This window comes from Phaethon aethereus, assembly GCF_964289735.1.
Source record: "Phaethon aethereus genome assembly, chromosome: 10".
NCBI classification, from domain to species: Eukaryota; Metazoa; Chordata; class Aves; order Phaethontiformes; family Phaethontidae; genus Phaethon; species Phaethon aethereus.
The window spans coordinates 13,503,067-13,518,147 of NC_138586.1; the positions used below are offsets into that span (position 1 = coordinate 13,503,067).

At 57.6% G+C, this 15,081-nt stretch overlaps 2 protein-coding genes across 3 annotated transcripts; one reads left to right on the forward strand and one right to left on the reverse strand.

The window, feature by feature from the left end:
* Window positions 1–144: 144 nt before the first annotated feature.
* Window positions 145–2,804, reverse strand: RPL36A (ribosomal protein L36a). Its single transcript, XM_082004072.1, has 5 exons — window positions 2,780–2,804; window positions 2,391–2,496; window positions 2,108–2,175; window positions 298–420; window positions 145–215 (listed from the first exon to the last, which is right to left on the reverse strand). The coding sequence occupies exons 1-5, from the start codon at window positions 2,780–2,782 to the stop codon at window positions 195–197; spliced, it is 321 nt and encodes a 106-aa protein (XP_081860198.1). The 5' UTR covers window positions 2,783–2,804; the 3' UTR covers window positions 145–194.
* Window positions 2,805–6,266: 3,462 nt separating this feature from the next.
* Window positions 6,267–14,708, forward strand: BTK (Bruton tyrosine kinase). Of its 2 annotated transcripts, XM_082004260.1 has the most exons (18): window positions 6,267–6,477; window positions 6,640–6,738; window positions 7,005–7,073; window positions 7,646–7,727; window positions 9,326–9,454; window positions 9,561–9,628; window positions 10,158–10,339; window positions 10,596–10,658; window positions 10,916–10,970; window positions 11,299–11,381; window positions 11,491–11,618; window positions 11,769–11,843; window positions 12,194–12,365; window positions 12,639–12,855; window positions 13,514–13,578; window positions 14,062–14,180; window positions 14,304–14,461; window positions 14,599–14,708. In XM_082004260.1, the coding sequence occupies exons 1-18, from the start codon at window positions 6,337–6,339 to the stop codon at window positions 14,668–14,670; spliced, it is 1,977 nt and encodes a 658-aa protein (XP_081860386.1). In that variant the 5' UTR covers window positions 6,267–6,336; the 3' UTR covers window positions 14,671–14,708. The 2 variants fall into 2 exon arrangements, with proteins under 2 accessions (XP_081860386.1, XP_081860387.1); XM_082004261.1 differs by lacking the exons at window positions 11,769–11,843; window positions 12,194–12,365; window positions 12,639–12,855 and having other exon boundaries at window positions 11,491–11,554.
* The last annotated feature ends 373 nt before the right edge of the window (window positions 14,709–15,081 follow it).

The window sequence follows — 15,081 nt, forward strand, 5'->3', positions numbered from 1 at the left end:
CCAGTCATTGGCAGCATTTTTTCAAAAGCCTTCAGATTACAAACTGTTCATTTACTAAGCAGCTTTGCAAGCAACACCTTCCTGTTGGCTTGATGTACTTGTAAGTTCCATCCCACCAACAAGATACACAAAACCAAGCAACTGTTCACTTCCAAACACTTTAATATGGTCCATAACAATGAGTACGCTGGAGCTTAGAACTGGATCACCTGGCCCTGTAGGAAGGAAGAAACAGCGAGTTTATTCGCCACTGAATGTTGCCACCGTTTCTCAGCCACTCACAGTACACAAACATACCTTTCTCTTCTTGTCTCCTCCCAGTTCAAAGTGCTTGCACCTCTTAATTGCCAGCATCCTCTTGGACCTGCAGTTGGGCTCCACGCACTCCAGCCTCAGCACAATCTTCTTCGTGGTCTTCGCCTGGGAGGAAAGAAGGGCATATCAATGAACAAAATAAGCAGACAAATTGCCACTCTCAGGAAAAACTTATCTGCACTCCTGCAGCTTGTTCTCAAAGTGTAAAGAGAAATGCTACCACCACAGTTAGGCTCCCCCCATTAAAACCAAGAAGGCACCTTAGAGATCAGTACAAGAGTATAGTGGGTCTGTACCTTCACAATAAAGGACACTGGCGAAAGCTTTCAGTGGGGCAGGGCTGGTCCCCTGCAGAGATCAGCCATGCTGGAAGAAAAGTCTGTGCCAGTGAAGCCATCAAGGAATAGGCACTTCTGCAGTGTGGGAGAACAGACTGACAGTGCTCAGAAGTTCAGCAGAAAGCCAGGCAGAAGAAACACCTGAAAGCAGCACAACTGACAAAACCTTCCCTGGAAGAAGCAGCAATACAACGTGCTCAATGCAGACCTGTACCTACTGGGAAGTTAGATGAAACCCAAAAGACTACAGGGGGAAGAATCCAAAGCTGCAAGGCTGCTGTAGCAACTGGACAGAGCTGTAACCACCAGTTATAAGCCTCAGCCAATCATCCATATAATGCTGACTGGGAAGAAACAGAAATGGGGATGGCAATGTACAGGTGGAGCACGCCAAACTGCAAGAGCAGTACAGCTGCTTTGTGTACCCTGCTTGCAGACGCATTTTCTGCAAGGTCTCCCCGCTTCCTGGCAGAAAGTCAACTTGAAAAACTGCTGTCTCATTTTTTTGTTCTTACTGGAAGACTTCCTTAATATCGCCAACAAGAACACCAGGGCTTTCCAGCAACAAGCCAAATAGCTCTATAAAGCATAACTAAACAGTTCACACAAAAACTAACAGATCAGCCCACAGGGTTTTGCTTCTCTGCTGTAAATGCCACAGATTTGCCCCCCTCCCCCCACCTCCTTAGCAGGAGGTACATGGAGGCACAGAGTGAAAACATGCCACAAGTCTACAGTCCCAGGTACTCACGCTGAAGAGGAAGGATGACAGCAGGTTTCTGCAACTTGTCTGTAACAGAACACATTGCTGCCCTACCACTGCTGCTTTGAGACTCTCAGGAAAGGCCTAATGCAGCAGCTCTCATTTACTGGCTCAGATATATGGATTTCCCTGGAGACAGCGAACAGCAAAAAAACAATGTTGTGTTCTGTGGTACCCCCAGGAGTTGCACGTGCTTTGCTTCTATCATACCTTTGTCAGTGAAGGTAGCCTCACTATGCAGAGAGCCTCACAGGCCTGGCAAAAAGTTTCAGTGATAAACTACTGACTTCATAAGGAAGGCAAGCAGCAGGCTCCCTTTCCCTTACTCTTCCCCTTTGACAAGCAACAAGGAAAACACTCCTTTCATTAAAAACAACACTGCCAGTAAGATCCCGCTATCCTACTGTGTCCAGGCTCCCTGCAGAAAACCTGCTCTGCAAAGACATGCTATGTCACTCTTGAAAAGAAAGAAAAAAAAAAAAGAAGCATCTACATGAGTCAGGAGCACCAGAGAAGATAAGCTGATGGGGATGGGGAACTTACACTCCCCGGACAGCACTACCAGCACAGAGCTGCCATAACACAGCTTGAGCACAGGACCACCACAAAGATGCAGGAGGCCAAAGTGCCCCTCTTCATATGGGGGACTGCCAAGAAAGTTTCAGGTCCTCCTTCCAGGAGCAGCACTCACCTTCTTACGGAAGATGGGCTTTGTCTGGCCCCCATAGCCACTCTGCTTCCTATCGTAGCGTCTTTTTCCTACAGGAGAAAATGTGTCTGTTCAGGCAACAACTCAAGACATGATACAAGCACAGCTGGCACTCTTACCAAACCCTAGCAAGAGCTCAGCCTGCAGCTCCACAACCGATCAGAAGCAATCCCCCCTTCACAACCATCACCCTAGCGTGGGGCATGACCAGCCAGGCCCCACATAACTTCCGCCAGACCGTGCTCCAGAGTGCACCCGTCCCTACCCTGAGCGTAGAGGGAGTCCTTCCCCTTCTTGTACTGGGTGACTTTGTGCGGCTGGTGCTTGCCGCATTTCTTGCAGTAGGTGCGACGGGTTTTCGGGACGTTCACCTGGAGGGACAGGGAGAAGTCGGTCAGCACGGCCAGCAGCCTTGCAGGGAGCTAGAGAGACACCACACCACGCTCCGGGGACCCCCTCGCCCCGGCGCTGCCGGGCGCAGCCCGCCCTTCCCCTCGGGGAGGCCCTGCGCCACCATGCCTGGCCTACGGCCTGCCCCGCCACCCCGACCCGCCGGCCAAGCACCCACCGCAGCGGCCGGTGCCTCAGGCAGGCGGAGCGAGCGGCCGCCGGGACGGATGGCAGCAGATGAAGCCCGCTGCCGCCAGCACTCACCATCTTCGCAGCTGCAGCCCCAAAGAGAAGGAGTACCCCGGAAGCGGAAGCAGTTGGGAGCGGGGGACCATAGAGGGGGAGGCGCTCGTCAGGCACTGGGCATGCAGCCCCCCCTCCCGGTGGGAGGAATGCAGGGCGGCGGCCCCGGGCGGGGAGTGCAGGGAGGGCTCTGGGGTGTGGGCTGGGGGGCTGTGGAGGAGTGGGGGTGCGGGGCTGTCGGGGTACCACGGGGTGTGACTGGACTGAGGGGTCTGTGGGATGCACAGGGGGTGGGACGTGGGGAGCAGGGGCAGGCAGCCACAGGAACATGGCGCTGTCCCCCAACCGCCCCACAGCGCTGACCCTGTCTCCAGCCCTGGCCCTGCACCCCTGGCGCCATGTCCAGGCCCCCCATCCCCTCCATGCGAGGCAGGCCCTAGCTGCAGCCAGAGGTGGCCTGGCTGTCTCCAGGAGGAAACACAGCTGCTGCTTTTGAGTCAGAAACAAAAAAAAGGGGAACCGAAAGGGTGGGGTTGGCCGGCCCTGTCCTTCCTCCCTGCGCAGCCGACCCCACTGCATCTCCCTGCCTCCCCACTGCTTCCCACCCTGACCCACCAGCCTGGGCCGCTCGGGGTGGGAGCAGGGCAGTGGGCGCAGGGCAGCAGGCGCAGGGCAGCAGGCGCAGCGGCATCCCAGCTGGTTGGAGCGGCGGGAGGGCTCGGTGAGTGCGTCGGGGCGTGGAGGGCCCAGGGGAGCCGTGTCCCAGCACCATGTGGCATGGGGAGAGGCGCATCGGGGAGCACGAGGGTGGTGGTGCCCCAGGTGCCGGCACGGCCCCATTGATGTCGCTGGGCGGGAGCCATGGCAGAAGGAGGCGGGAGCCTCCATGTGGCGCCTGCTTGTGGCCTCACACCTCTGCTCGCCTCCCTGGCAGAGCTGGGGGCCATGGCAGCTGCCAGGGGCAGGAGAGCCATCCTGGGCACAGGCCACATGCTGCCAAGCTGTGGGTGGGCCGAGCTGGGAAGGCTCAGCCTTTCCCCACAGCCTGGCCAGCTCCAAGCAGGTGGCATCTGACTGGGGGTGGGATGGCTGCCATGGGGCCACAGTGCCAGAGGCCATGGCGGTGCAGCAGAGCAGGGCGGTGGGGTGGTGTGTGGGTGCCAGGGGCTGCAGGGGTATACTGGAGCAGGGATCAGGGTGGTGCATGGGTGCCAGGGACCCCAGGACTGCACAGGAGCAGGAGGGTGGTGTGGTGTGTGGGTGCCAGGGGCTCTGGGGCTGCAGCAGATCATGGGATCAGGGTGGTGTGTGGGTGCCAGGGATCCCAGGGGTGCTCCAGAGCAGGGGGACAGGTTGCTGACAGTGCCTTTAACAACTCCTTGCTCATGCTTTTTGCAGTAGGTGCTGCTGGGGTGCAGCTCTGGGTTTGTTCCTGAGTCTCTCCCATGTGGGAGATTCCCTCATCTGTCCCTCTCACCCTTCATTTTTGTCACCCCCCAGGGTGCACCTGAAACACAGAGGCTGGGGAGTTTGTCAGACACCCTGTCGCCCTTCGCATTTGCCCTGTGCATGCCAGCCCCTCACTGAACCCCCATCAACCAGCGGTGGCAGGCAGGCTCAGCTCCTTAGCAGGACACGGGCAGGGGCCAGGGAGCCTGCCTGCAGGGTGGTGGCCCCGGGACCATGGTGGGACACAGTGTCTGGTGGCACAGGGCCAGCGGTGTGTGCTGGGCCTGGTGGTGGTGTCAGAGCACGCTTGGCTGAGGTGTGACAGTGGTAGGAAGTCACATTAGCTGGGGGGGGACACACACAGGACATGCTTCCACCCACTCACCACCTTTGCTGTCAGAGCACAGCAGTGATGGCTGGCTGTGGGGGTGAGTCCTGCAGGGCACCCACCACCCCAAAGGACAGGCAGGGACAGAGCGGGGCCTGTGGCAGTGCTGGGGACAGGGAAGCTGTGCTGGGGACAGGGCAGCTGTGCCATGGTGGGGCAGAACAGCCCTCTTGAGATACTCATCTTCCTTTCCTCTCTGGTGGCACTGTACCAGAGGACACAGCGAGGACGTGTCCCGTCTACCTGGCACTGCTGGTGGTGACCCAGCTACTGCAACTCCAGGTAAAGCTTCTGGGGACCTGGCACTGCAGCCGGGATGGGCTGGAGCCCAGGGCCCCTCTGCTTAGCCCCTGTGCCTGTGCTGGGGTAGGCAATGGGAGCCCTCCTGCTCTGGCCTACCTCTGAACCTCCCCTGGAGAAGGTGGGCTGAGGGCAGCAGAGGAGGGAAACAGCTTCTCCCAAGTTGCCCTCCAAAGCTGTGTTTGTAGGAGAAAAAAGGGAACAAGGTGGATGTGAAGGGGGAGCAGTGCAGGGACTGGTTGGGGCAGGAGACATGGAGGAGGTCTCGAGGGGATCACAGTTCAGCAGTGGCTCCACATAGCTCATCAGCTCCTCATTAGGTCCAGGCTGGAGTCAGGTTCTGCTTACAGCCTGCAGGGAAGAAGCCCACACCCCCAGTGCTGTGGGGTGCTAGAACCACCTGGGTGTCACAGTGCCCAGGTGCAGCATGGAGGGGCACAGGGTGAGATGGACAGGCTGCTTCAAGAGATGGGCCAGGGCGGATTTCCAGCCCCTGAAGGCAGGGCACCAGTGGGACACGGGGCTCTCATCTGAGCCCTTTACTGCCCAGACCATCCCTGGAGAGGCTCAGGAGGAGAGCTTCACTGAGGAGGGCTGGGGGAGGTTTTAACCCCTCTGGTTGCTGGCTGTAGGCAGCCCTTTGAGCCTGGCCCCCCTGCTGCTCACAGGGGAGGAAAGGGGGTTGAGCATTGTCCCTGCACTCCTGCAGGCTCCACGGACGGGGAAGGGAAGGATGACTTTAGGGCTACTCCGTGCCCTCGGCAGCATGGCACTGTGGCTATTCAGGGCCAGGACCTACCCACAACTTTTCAGGGACTGGCCTCCTGTGGCCATCCTCTGCACACTGCCAAGTCAGCACATCCCTGCCACGAAGTGCCTGCGGTGCAGCAGGAGGAAATGGCGCGCGCGCACGCACACACACACACACACACACACACACACACACACACACACACACACACACACACACACACACACACACACGAAGCTGGAGGGGAGGAGGGAGCCTGCCCCGGGTGTTGCTGCTCAGGCCCTGTGCTCCTCCCCCGGGGCTATGCTTCTTGCAGCCTCCCCAGCTCACTCCTTCTCCAGCTGTCTGTGTCCGCCTGCCTGTCTGCACATCCGAGGAGCCCCTCTCCAGAAATTGGTGGGAGCTGAAGTCAGCTGGGTGTGGCTTGGTCTTCAGCCTGGCGTCGGAGAGGACAGGAGAGCAAGAGGTCACATCGCAAGTACCCCACACTGACCTGCCCGCGCACCTCTGCAGCTGGTTTCCCCCGTTGGGGGTCCCAGCACCCCCTGGCTGCCCCTCAGGCAGGGGGCAGAGTGCACCTGAGTGAGGTCCAGTGGCGGGCAGGTTTTCAGCTGATCAAGCGCCGTGCTGGTGTTGTCCTGCCCACAGCAACCCAGCGAGCACGGCGCAGAGGAGACTGGTGGGGCCGACATGGCCAGCGTCATCCTGGAGAGCATCTTCTTGAAGCGCTCACAGCAGAAGAAGAAAACATCTCCCCTCAACTTCAAGAAGCGCCTGTTCCTGCTGACGGAGAGCAAGCTGTCCTACTATGAGTATGACTTTGAGCGGGGGGTGAGTCAGCAGCCCCAGAACCACAGGGGCTGTGCCCATGGGTCACCAGGTGTCCCTCGCCAGCACCCAGCCTAAGGGGTGGTTGGATGGGGACAGTGGTTGGCTTGAGTCTCCCTGGGTCTCACCCTTGGCGATTGTTTGAACCAACCCCATCTCTTGCAGCGCCGGGGCAGTAAGAAAGGCTCAGTGGACATTGAGAAGATCACGTGTGTGGAGACGGTGGTGCCTGAAAACAACCCTCCCCCCGAGCGGCAGGTCCCGGTGAGGAAGGTCCCAGGGTCCCCACTTGTGTCCCCCTGTGCCCTTGCTGGGGAAGTAGGGAGATTTACCCTGCCCTGGGGTGGTAGGAGTGGGGAACAGCCCTGCTTGGCATGGGGTGCTCCGCATCCACAACCCGTACCATACCAGGGGTCCAGCTTGATGCAGGGCAGGGGGAGCAGGGGAATGCCAAAGCCTGTGGATCCCAGGGGAGATGCCAGCACCCAAGCAGCGGGGTGCGAGCATCCATCTCTGCCTCTCTCTTCCAGAGGAAAGGAGAGGATTACAACAACATGGAGCAGATCTCAATCATCGAACGGTTCCCCTACCCCTTCCAGGTGAGTCCTTACTGCACCCCCTTTGCTGGTCCGCTCTGCCCCGCTGCAGGGCGCTGGAGCGGGGCCCCAGAGGGTCCTGGGGCCAAACACAGCATCGCTGCCCCAGTGCCAGGTGTCGCTTAGCCGTTTGGGGATGCCCTGCTGCTGTCCGCGCTGCATGGGGCAGGCAGGTGAGCCTCTGAGTCCCAGGGAATTGGGCAGCTCTATTTAAGGGGGCTCCTTAGGTGGAAACCTGGTTCTGAGCTCTGTCCTGCCCCTTTCAGTCTGCTGGCAGATGCTGGAGGGATGCTGTCTGCTGGCTGCCCGCTCAGCCCCCAACCCAGCTGCCTGCCTCTGCTGGCACCCAGTGCAGCCCCTGACACACCGAAAGTCAGAGAAGGAAGTGGAAAGTCTCGGGGGAGGGGGCTTATTTATAACCTCTCCGTCATGGTCCCATGAGCATGGTGTGGGGCCAGCAAACACAGGCATGGCTTGTGATCTGCACCGGCTGCTCAGGGTAGCCACAAGCCTCGGCTCCCCCCATCCTCCCTGGGAGACCCCCAGCCGAGGCGCTAAGGCATGTGCTCCTGCAGGTGGTATATGACGAAGGGCCCCTCTACGTCTTCTCCCCGACGGAGGAGTTGCGCAAACGCTGGATCCATCAGCTAAAGAGTGGTGAGTTTGGGGGCTCTGCGGCTCCCTGGGAAAGCAAACACAAGCAATCGGTTGTACGTGCGGTATGACCCAGAGCGCCAGGTTTCCGGCTGCTCGCTATCTCGTGGTTACGTTATCCCATGTCTACGGAAGAGCAACTACTGATCAGAAACATCTCTCATGACGAGCGCACTCGTAAGGCCTTTCCCCCCATGCACGATCCCTAACATCCCTGAGCTGACACCAGGCACTCCTGCTCTGGGGGGATGGACCCTCACCTCTGTTACCCTCTGACCTCTGTAGCACTTCAGCCACCTCGGCTGAGGCTTCTTGCCCTCACAAGCCTAATCCAAATTACCTCAAGCAGGCTCAGAAGCTATTTGAGGGCAAGAGGAAATAGCAGATGTGGCCACGCAGCTGTACTGACATGCAAGGCAAGGGTAGAGCCCCCCCCCCAGTGCTTTAGGAAACACAGACAAAAAGCCTGCTGGAAGCCAGGGAGCGTTTCTTGCAACCCACCCCGAGCCTTGCTCAGTGCTGCTGACCTAATGCTGAGCTGTGTGAGTGCTACCTCCTCAAGCTGAGAGTGTGTTGCAGCAGCACTGTGCAGAGGGGTTTGGGTGCTTGCAGTCAGCTGAAATGTGCTGGAGCTGCCCCTATGTGTCTCTTGGTGCATGTGTATCTTTCTGTGGCTTTGTGCTGGTGGGAAGAGATTAGCTGCTCGAATTGACACAAGGAAGTTTGCCCGTGTGAGGCGGAAGCAAAGCAGGCTGATAACAGGGAAGTTGGTTATTTCATGACAGCCCTGCTGCTCTGCTCCAGCAGGCAGCCAGCCCTCTTCCCACTTCCCTGCTATGGGACGGAGGTTGCTGTGGCAGCTGAAGCCAGGGTAAAATCCACAGGGAAAAGGGGAGAGAAAATGCTGGCCTTTTGCTGTCAGGATGCCCTCATCCTGCTCTGCCAGAGAAGGGGCTCTCTGCCCCTTGGAGCACCTCCACTCCGTGGAGCTGCTGTGGGCCAGCACCATGTGGAGGTGGTGCTTAGGCACATCCAGTTGTCCCTGTAGTTTGGGGAGAAGTATGAGGAAGCCAGTTGGCACCTGCCTGGCAAGGGAGCAGTCTCCCAGCAAGGGAGGTCTCTGAGCAGGTGGGGGATGGTGGCACTACCCTGCTCTCCCCATGGACAAGCCAGGCACAGCACTGGCCTTCCTCCCCACTTCTGAAAAAGAGTTCAAAAGAGCTGTGAACTGTGGGCCTCAGCAGCCTTGGGGATGCTGGATGTTTCAGCTGGCAGGAGGGACTGTCACAGCAGGACCTGGCCCTCCAAGCATGCTCGTGTCCCTTTGCAGAGCTGCTGAAGAGCTTTGATCAAATCGGAGAGGAAAGGCCTGGCCCTCCTTGAGCTAGTGGTTTTGTGGCACAAGGTTTGCATAGCTACAGCGATGGAACACAAGCAATGACCTGAGGGAAACCCGAGCAGCAGGGCCACATGTGATTGTGTATCAGTAGCACAGCCGAGCTGTGAAATGATTTAATGGGGCATTTAGGGAGCGGAGAGCTCTCCACAGCAGGCTGGGGACACAGCCCTGGGTCACGCATGTCTCCCCTCCTCTGCCACAGTTATCCGGTACAACAGTGACCTGGTACAGAAGTATCATCCCTGCTTCTGGATTGATGGCCAGTACCTCTGTTGCTCCCAGACGGCCAAGAATGCCATGGGCTGCCAGATCCTGGAGAGCAGGAATGGCAGTAAGACACTGGGCACCCTCCCCTTGCGCTGTCCCCAGACCCTGGGGACCACTGCGGTGTGACGCTGAGGATCTCTTCGCACCTTAGTCCATTTTCTGTTCTGAAGGTTTAAAAGTTGGGCGGTCGCATCGCAAGACAAAGAAGCCTCTTCCCCCCACTCCTGAGGAAGACCAGGTAGGGGCCAGCGTCAGCATGTGGGTTTGCTCTAAGGTGTTTAAGGAAAGGTCTACCTGGGAAAAGCCAACGTTCAGTGACTGACAGGGCATTGCTCAGAGAAGTACAGGCCAGGGCTCTGCTCTGGAGAGAGTTGTCAAGATGATGCCCTAAGGGTGAAGGAGCTTGAACCAGGGGATGGAGCCCAAAGGCTTGGAGGAAAGTCAAATAATCTCACCCTGAGGTTCCTCAGGGGGAGCTGGGAGGATAGAGAAGCCCTGATACAGGGTGGAGGAGTCATGGGTTAAGCCACAAGGTAGAGAAAAAACTTATCTTTTGTGAGGATGGGTGTCCAAGGAGGAAATGTTGCAATAAAAAGCGCTGGGGGGAGATTGGTGTCGTGGTGGAGATACACGTGAGAGCTGACACGAACGCTGCGCTGACCTAGCCTGAGCCCACTGCCCTGCCAGGCCTGGGGAGGGTCTCGCCTGGGAAACAGTTGTGTCTGCCAGCCTCACCATGTCCCATGCTCTCCCTCGCTCTGGGGAAGATGGTGATGAAGCCCCTGCCCCCCGAGCCGGCCCCCAGCACAGCTGGCGAGATGAAGAAGGTGGTGGCCCTCTACAACTACCTGCCGATGAATGCGCAGGACCTGCAACTGCAGAAGGGCGAGGAGTACTTCATCCTGGAGGAAAGCCATCTGCCCTGGTGGAAAGCCCGTGACAAGAATGGGTAAGAGCTCCGACTGCCTGCAGCACTTGCCCCGCAGTGGTGCCCTTTCCTGGTGCCAAGGCACTGGTGGGCAAACACACCTGAAGAGCCTCGTGGGTGTTAGGACAGGCTGCCTGCCTGGGATGGAACATGAGGAGCGTGAGGGAGACTAAAGCAGGCTGCGGTATCAGCCCTCCCCAAGCATGAACCCACATGGGAACCTGCTTTCCCCTTGGCCTCCTCCATCAGAGTGTGACCAGCCCCTTTTCTTCTGCAGGAGGGAAGGATACATCCCCAGCAACTATGTCACTGAAACCAGCAATTCCCTGGAGATCTTTGAGTGAGTAAGAGAAGATGCAGGGATGCGTCAAGCTGCGCTTGGTCAGAGATTTTTTACATTCAGTTAACCTATGCAGCTTGCAAGCCTAGCCTGGCTGGTTGCTCTCCCTCTTGCACACCCTTTGGGAGCCTCTGCCCCCATGACAGCCATCCCTGCCCTGCTCCCTGCACTGCCTGTCCTGGCTGGGCCAGGGTCAGACCAGGCTGGGGACAGTGGTGGCTGAGGTTATCTCCCTGGTGACTGTGTCCCTTTTCCAGGTGGTACTCAAAGAATATCACTCGGAGCCAAGCGGAGCAACTGCTGAAACAGGAGGTAAGTGTTGACTTCCGAGGCTGGGTCCTTTCTACACACCAGCCCTCCATGAGCTGCTGTCATGTTGTGTCCAGCATGAGACCAACTCTGGCTTGCGCTGGGAAGGGAGTGTCACCTCAACAGCCCCAGGAACCATCCCTACCCCAACATAACCTCCTCCTGGCAGGCACTTCAGGAGGTGGCCCCCCAGGCCAGGCCAGGAAGTAGGACTCCTGTGACCTACCACACCTTCTCCATCCATGCTGTGATCTTCACTCACTTGAAGTCTCGCCTGTTACAGTCACGCCTCCCCACAACCACCCCATCCTCTCTCCCCTTTCTGTTTTAGGGTAAGGAAGGGGGCTTCATTGTCCGAGACTCTACCAGCAAGACAGGGAAATACACTGTCTCCGTCTATGCCAAGTCCTCTGTGTAAGTGGATCTACGAACAGCTTGCTTCTACCTCAGAGGGCCCCTCCAGGCACCCCTCACCCTCTGCCTATCCTCCCCATGCCACTGACCCCATGTACTGTCTCTCCAGAGACCCCCAAGGCATGATCCGCCATTATGTTGTATGCTGCACCCCCCAGAATCAGTATTACCTGGCAGAAAAGCACCTGTTCAACACCATCCCAGAGCTCATCACGTACCATCAGCACAACTCTGCTGGTCAGTGTTTGGGGGACAGAGTGAGGCCAGCAGTGTTTTTACTGATGTGACAGTATCCTCACCTTCCTGCACCGAAGGCAGGAGGCTTGTGTTCCCTGCTGGAACGTGGCAGGTAAGCGCAGTGTGGCAATCTACCTTTTTGTGTTTCAGGGCTTATATCCAGACTGAAGTACCCTGTGTCTCAGCACCAGAAAAATGCTCCTTCCACAGCTGGCCTTGGCTATGGTAAGCTGGCCTGGGCTACCTCATGGTTGCCTGGGTTGCAGGGCCCATCTCTACCAGCAGTAACTTTCTGGGGCTGGGATCCTGGCTGTTCCACAGCAGCAGGGCTCACAGCCTTCTCATGATTGACTTCCCAGCACTTGCTGGCCCTCTGATACTGACCAAGAGATGCCACAAGCTACTTTGCTCCCTATCCCCTGGAGTAACAGGTCTTGGATTTCATGGATTTTTTGGGATAGTTTTTCAGGCAGCACATGCTTGTGAGCTCTTCTTGGGCTTGCTAGATTGATGACTGGGAGCACCCTGCAGGGAGGTCACCTGCACCCACATTACACTCACACTCTCTGTTCTAGGGTCGTGGGAGATTGACCCGAAGGATCTGACCTTCCTGAAAGAACTGGGGACGGGGCAGTTTGGCGTGGTGAAGTACGGGAAATGGAGGGGCCAGTACAACGTTGCTATCAAGATGATCAGGGAGGGCTCCATGTCAGAGGATGAGTTTATTGACGAAGCCAAAGTCATGATGTAAGTGGTGAGCAGCCTGCAGGTCAGTGCTGGATGTGCCTTGCCAGAATGGCTGCATTCCTGGGTGGTGTGCAGGGACAGGCTCAGGCAGCCTCACACTCTGCAAAATGCATCCAAGAACCTACTGCCTTTGTGCTGATTCCTTGGCGAGCTTTTCCATTGTTGGCTGGGCCAGAAGAACCTTCTCTTCCCAAACTGTCCTTATTCACAGAAGCTTGTTTTGCTACTTGGCCTTCTAGATGCTCAGAATTACCCTTTTTGCCCCCAACACAGGAACCTGTCTCATGAGAAGCTGGTGCAGCTCTACGGGGTCTGCACTAAGCAGCGTCCCATCTTCATCATCACTGAGTACATGGCCAACGGCTGCCTCCTGAACTTCCTGAGGGAAACTCGGCGGCGGTTCCAGCCTGCCGAGCTGCTGGAGATGTGCAAGGACGTCTGTGAAGCTATGGAGTACCTGGAATCCAAGCAGTTCCTGCACCGAGACCTGGTAGGGCTGTGGCTGAAGGACACATCTCCAGCTCAGCAACAGCCACAACATTACCTAGACAAGGCCCATCTAGTTCATCAACATGAGGAGAGGCAGCTCTGCAGCCTTCTCTGCAGAACATCCCTCAGCTTCCCTGCCCACCTGAGCATGGGCGGGATGCTCTGAAGTCACTGCTGTGCAGTGAGATAGCAGAAATTGCAGAATGGGCAGGACTAGGTAGTTTTCCAGGGGATGGGAAATGCATTTGTGGCCAGAGCAGGGTTTGCGTTAGGCAGCACAGGCAGCATCACTGGCTCAGACATGAAAATGGGCCTCTTGACCCCCCTGACAAGTTGAGCCTGCAGTTTGTCAGGCCTTGGGCCGGCATTGCCAGCTTGCAATCCTGGTAGGTGCCGTACCTGATCGCTTCCTGGTGCTGCTTTATTCAGGCAAAATCCTGCCAGGGAAGCTGCCCCTCCATAGATAAGCTGGATGCCTGGAGGCCTCTCTTGCTATCTTGGCTGAGGACTTTGTAGCTTGCCCGAGTCCACGTGAACCTGCAGGACAAAGTGAGGCAAAGTCTTAAGTGGGTGGGGGCAAGATGAAGTTCTAGATGGTACAGGGAGATGGGAGAGGCACGAGCAGGTAGGAGTGACTGCCTTCATCTCTCCATCCACAGGCTGCTCGCAACTGTTTGGTGAACGATCAAGGAATTGTGAAAGTATCAGATTTTGGCCTTTCCAGGTCTGGTAGATACGTCTGTGTCACCTTCCTGTCTCAATCCCCTATCTCCTCCTTCAGTCTCTTCTGCACTTCAGTCTTTCTCCCCACCATCACTCCAGCTCTGCTTTTCTTGTGTCTTCTCCTGTCTTTCCGCTTCATCTATCTGGCTCAACCTTCTGCCTCTCCACTTTCCACCATTCCTTTCTTACTTCCCCTGTTTCTTTTCCCCCTCTCTTTGCTGCTTCTTTCCTGCACCTCTGGGCTCCTGGCTGCAGCTTTCTCTCCACATCCCCTTTTTTCTACGCTTCTGTGTCACCCTATCCCTTCCCCAATCTTGACTCATATACTTGTTTGCAAAGGGACATTTCTGCCTGTTGAAACCCATGTGGAGTGCAACTTCTGGTCACTCTGAGAGCCATCTGTTCCTTTTGGGCTTGGTCGGTTGCATGGAGGAATGAAATGTGAAATCCAAGACAGGCACCCTGACCCGTTTATCTGCCGCAGGTATGTTCTAGATGATGAGTATACAAGCTCCATGGGGTCAAAGTTTCCAGTGCGGTGGTCTCCCCCTGAAGTGCTTTTGTACAGCAAGTTCAGCAGCAAGTCTGACATCTGGGCTTTTGGTAAGAGCATGGCATTAATGACTTGGAGGTCAGGAAGAGAGGGTGTCCCAACAACAGTGAGCTCCTCTGCAAACCAGCTTGAGGCACAGGCGCTCTCATGCCATGAACTGTCCCCTGTAACAGGCGTTCTGATGTGGGAAGTTTACTCTCTGGGAAAGATGCCGTACGAGAGGTTTAGTAACAGTGAGACAACAGAGCACGTCATCCAAGGCCTGCGCCTCTACCGGCCACAGCAGGCCTCAGAGCAGGTCTATGCCATCATGTACAGCTGCTGGCATGAGGTAAGTTGCTCTCACCCTTGGTGATCACCCCCAGCTGCCCTGGAGGGGCTGACAGAGGTCTGTGAGTACCCCGGGGTGCAGGGAGCAGTGGGGCAAGCCAGCAGGCTCCTGCAGGGCTCCCCCCTCTCGCATGGCAGAAGGCCGAGGAGCGCCCTACTTTCACAGCGCTGCTGGGCAGCATCCTGGACATCACGGACGAGGAGCCCTGACCCTGGGCTGGGCCGGCCCAGCCCACCATCCCCTGCCTGGTGCTGCCCCACGGCCTGCAAGGATGGACCCGTGCAGCTGACGGTACCTTAGCACCGCTGGGACGGACATGTACAGCAGACGGTACCTCAGCACCGCTGTCGCGGACACGGCACTGGCCACCCCCTGGGCAAGCAGGGGCCTGAGGGGCCCTAGCGGCCGCCAGCGCAGCCCCTGTCCCTGGCAGGGCCCCTCATAGCCAAGGGCAGAGGCGGGGCCGCTGACGGCCGCAGTCCCCGCCAGCCCCGGTGCCGGCCAGCCCCGCCGGGCTCCGCAGGCGGCGGCAGGCCGGGCCTGCGCACAATAAACATTTCGCAACGCCGCCGCCGCCTCCTCGGCTGCCGCCGCGTACCAGCTCTGCCCCACCCGCAGGG

Coding starts and splice junctions, on each gene's coding strand:
- BTK (XM_082004260.1), top strand. CDS start 6,337: ATGGCCAGCGTCATCCTGGAGAGCATCTTCTTGAAGCGCTCACAGCAG. Junction 9,629..10,157: donor CCACTCCTGAGGAAGACCAG/GTAGGGGCCAGC, acceptor GCTCTGGGGAAG/ATGGTGATGAAGCCCCTGCC. Junction 10,971..11,298: donor AGCAACTGCTGAAACAGGAG/GTAAGTGTTGAC, acceptor TTTCTGTTTTAG/GGTAAGGAAGGGGGCTTCAT.
- RPL36A (XM_082004072.1), bottom strand. Junction 2,176..2,390: donor GGACTCCCTCTACGCTCAGG/GTAGGGACGGGT, acceptor TTTCTCCTGTAG/GAAAAAGACGCTACGATAGG. Junction 216..297: donor GAGGAGACAAGAAGAGAAAG/GTATGTTTGTGT, acceptor TCCTTCCTACAG/GGCCAGGTGATCCAGTTCTA.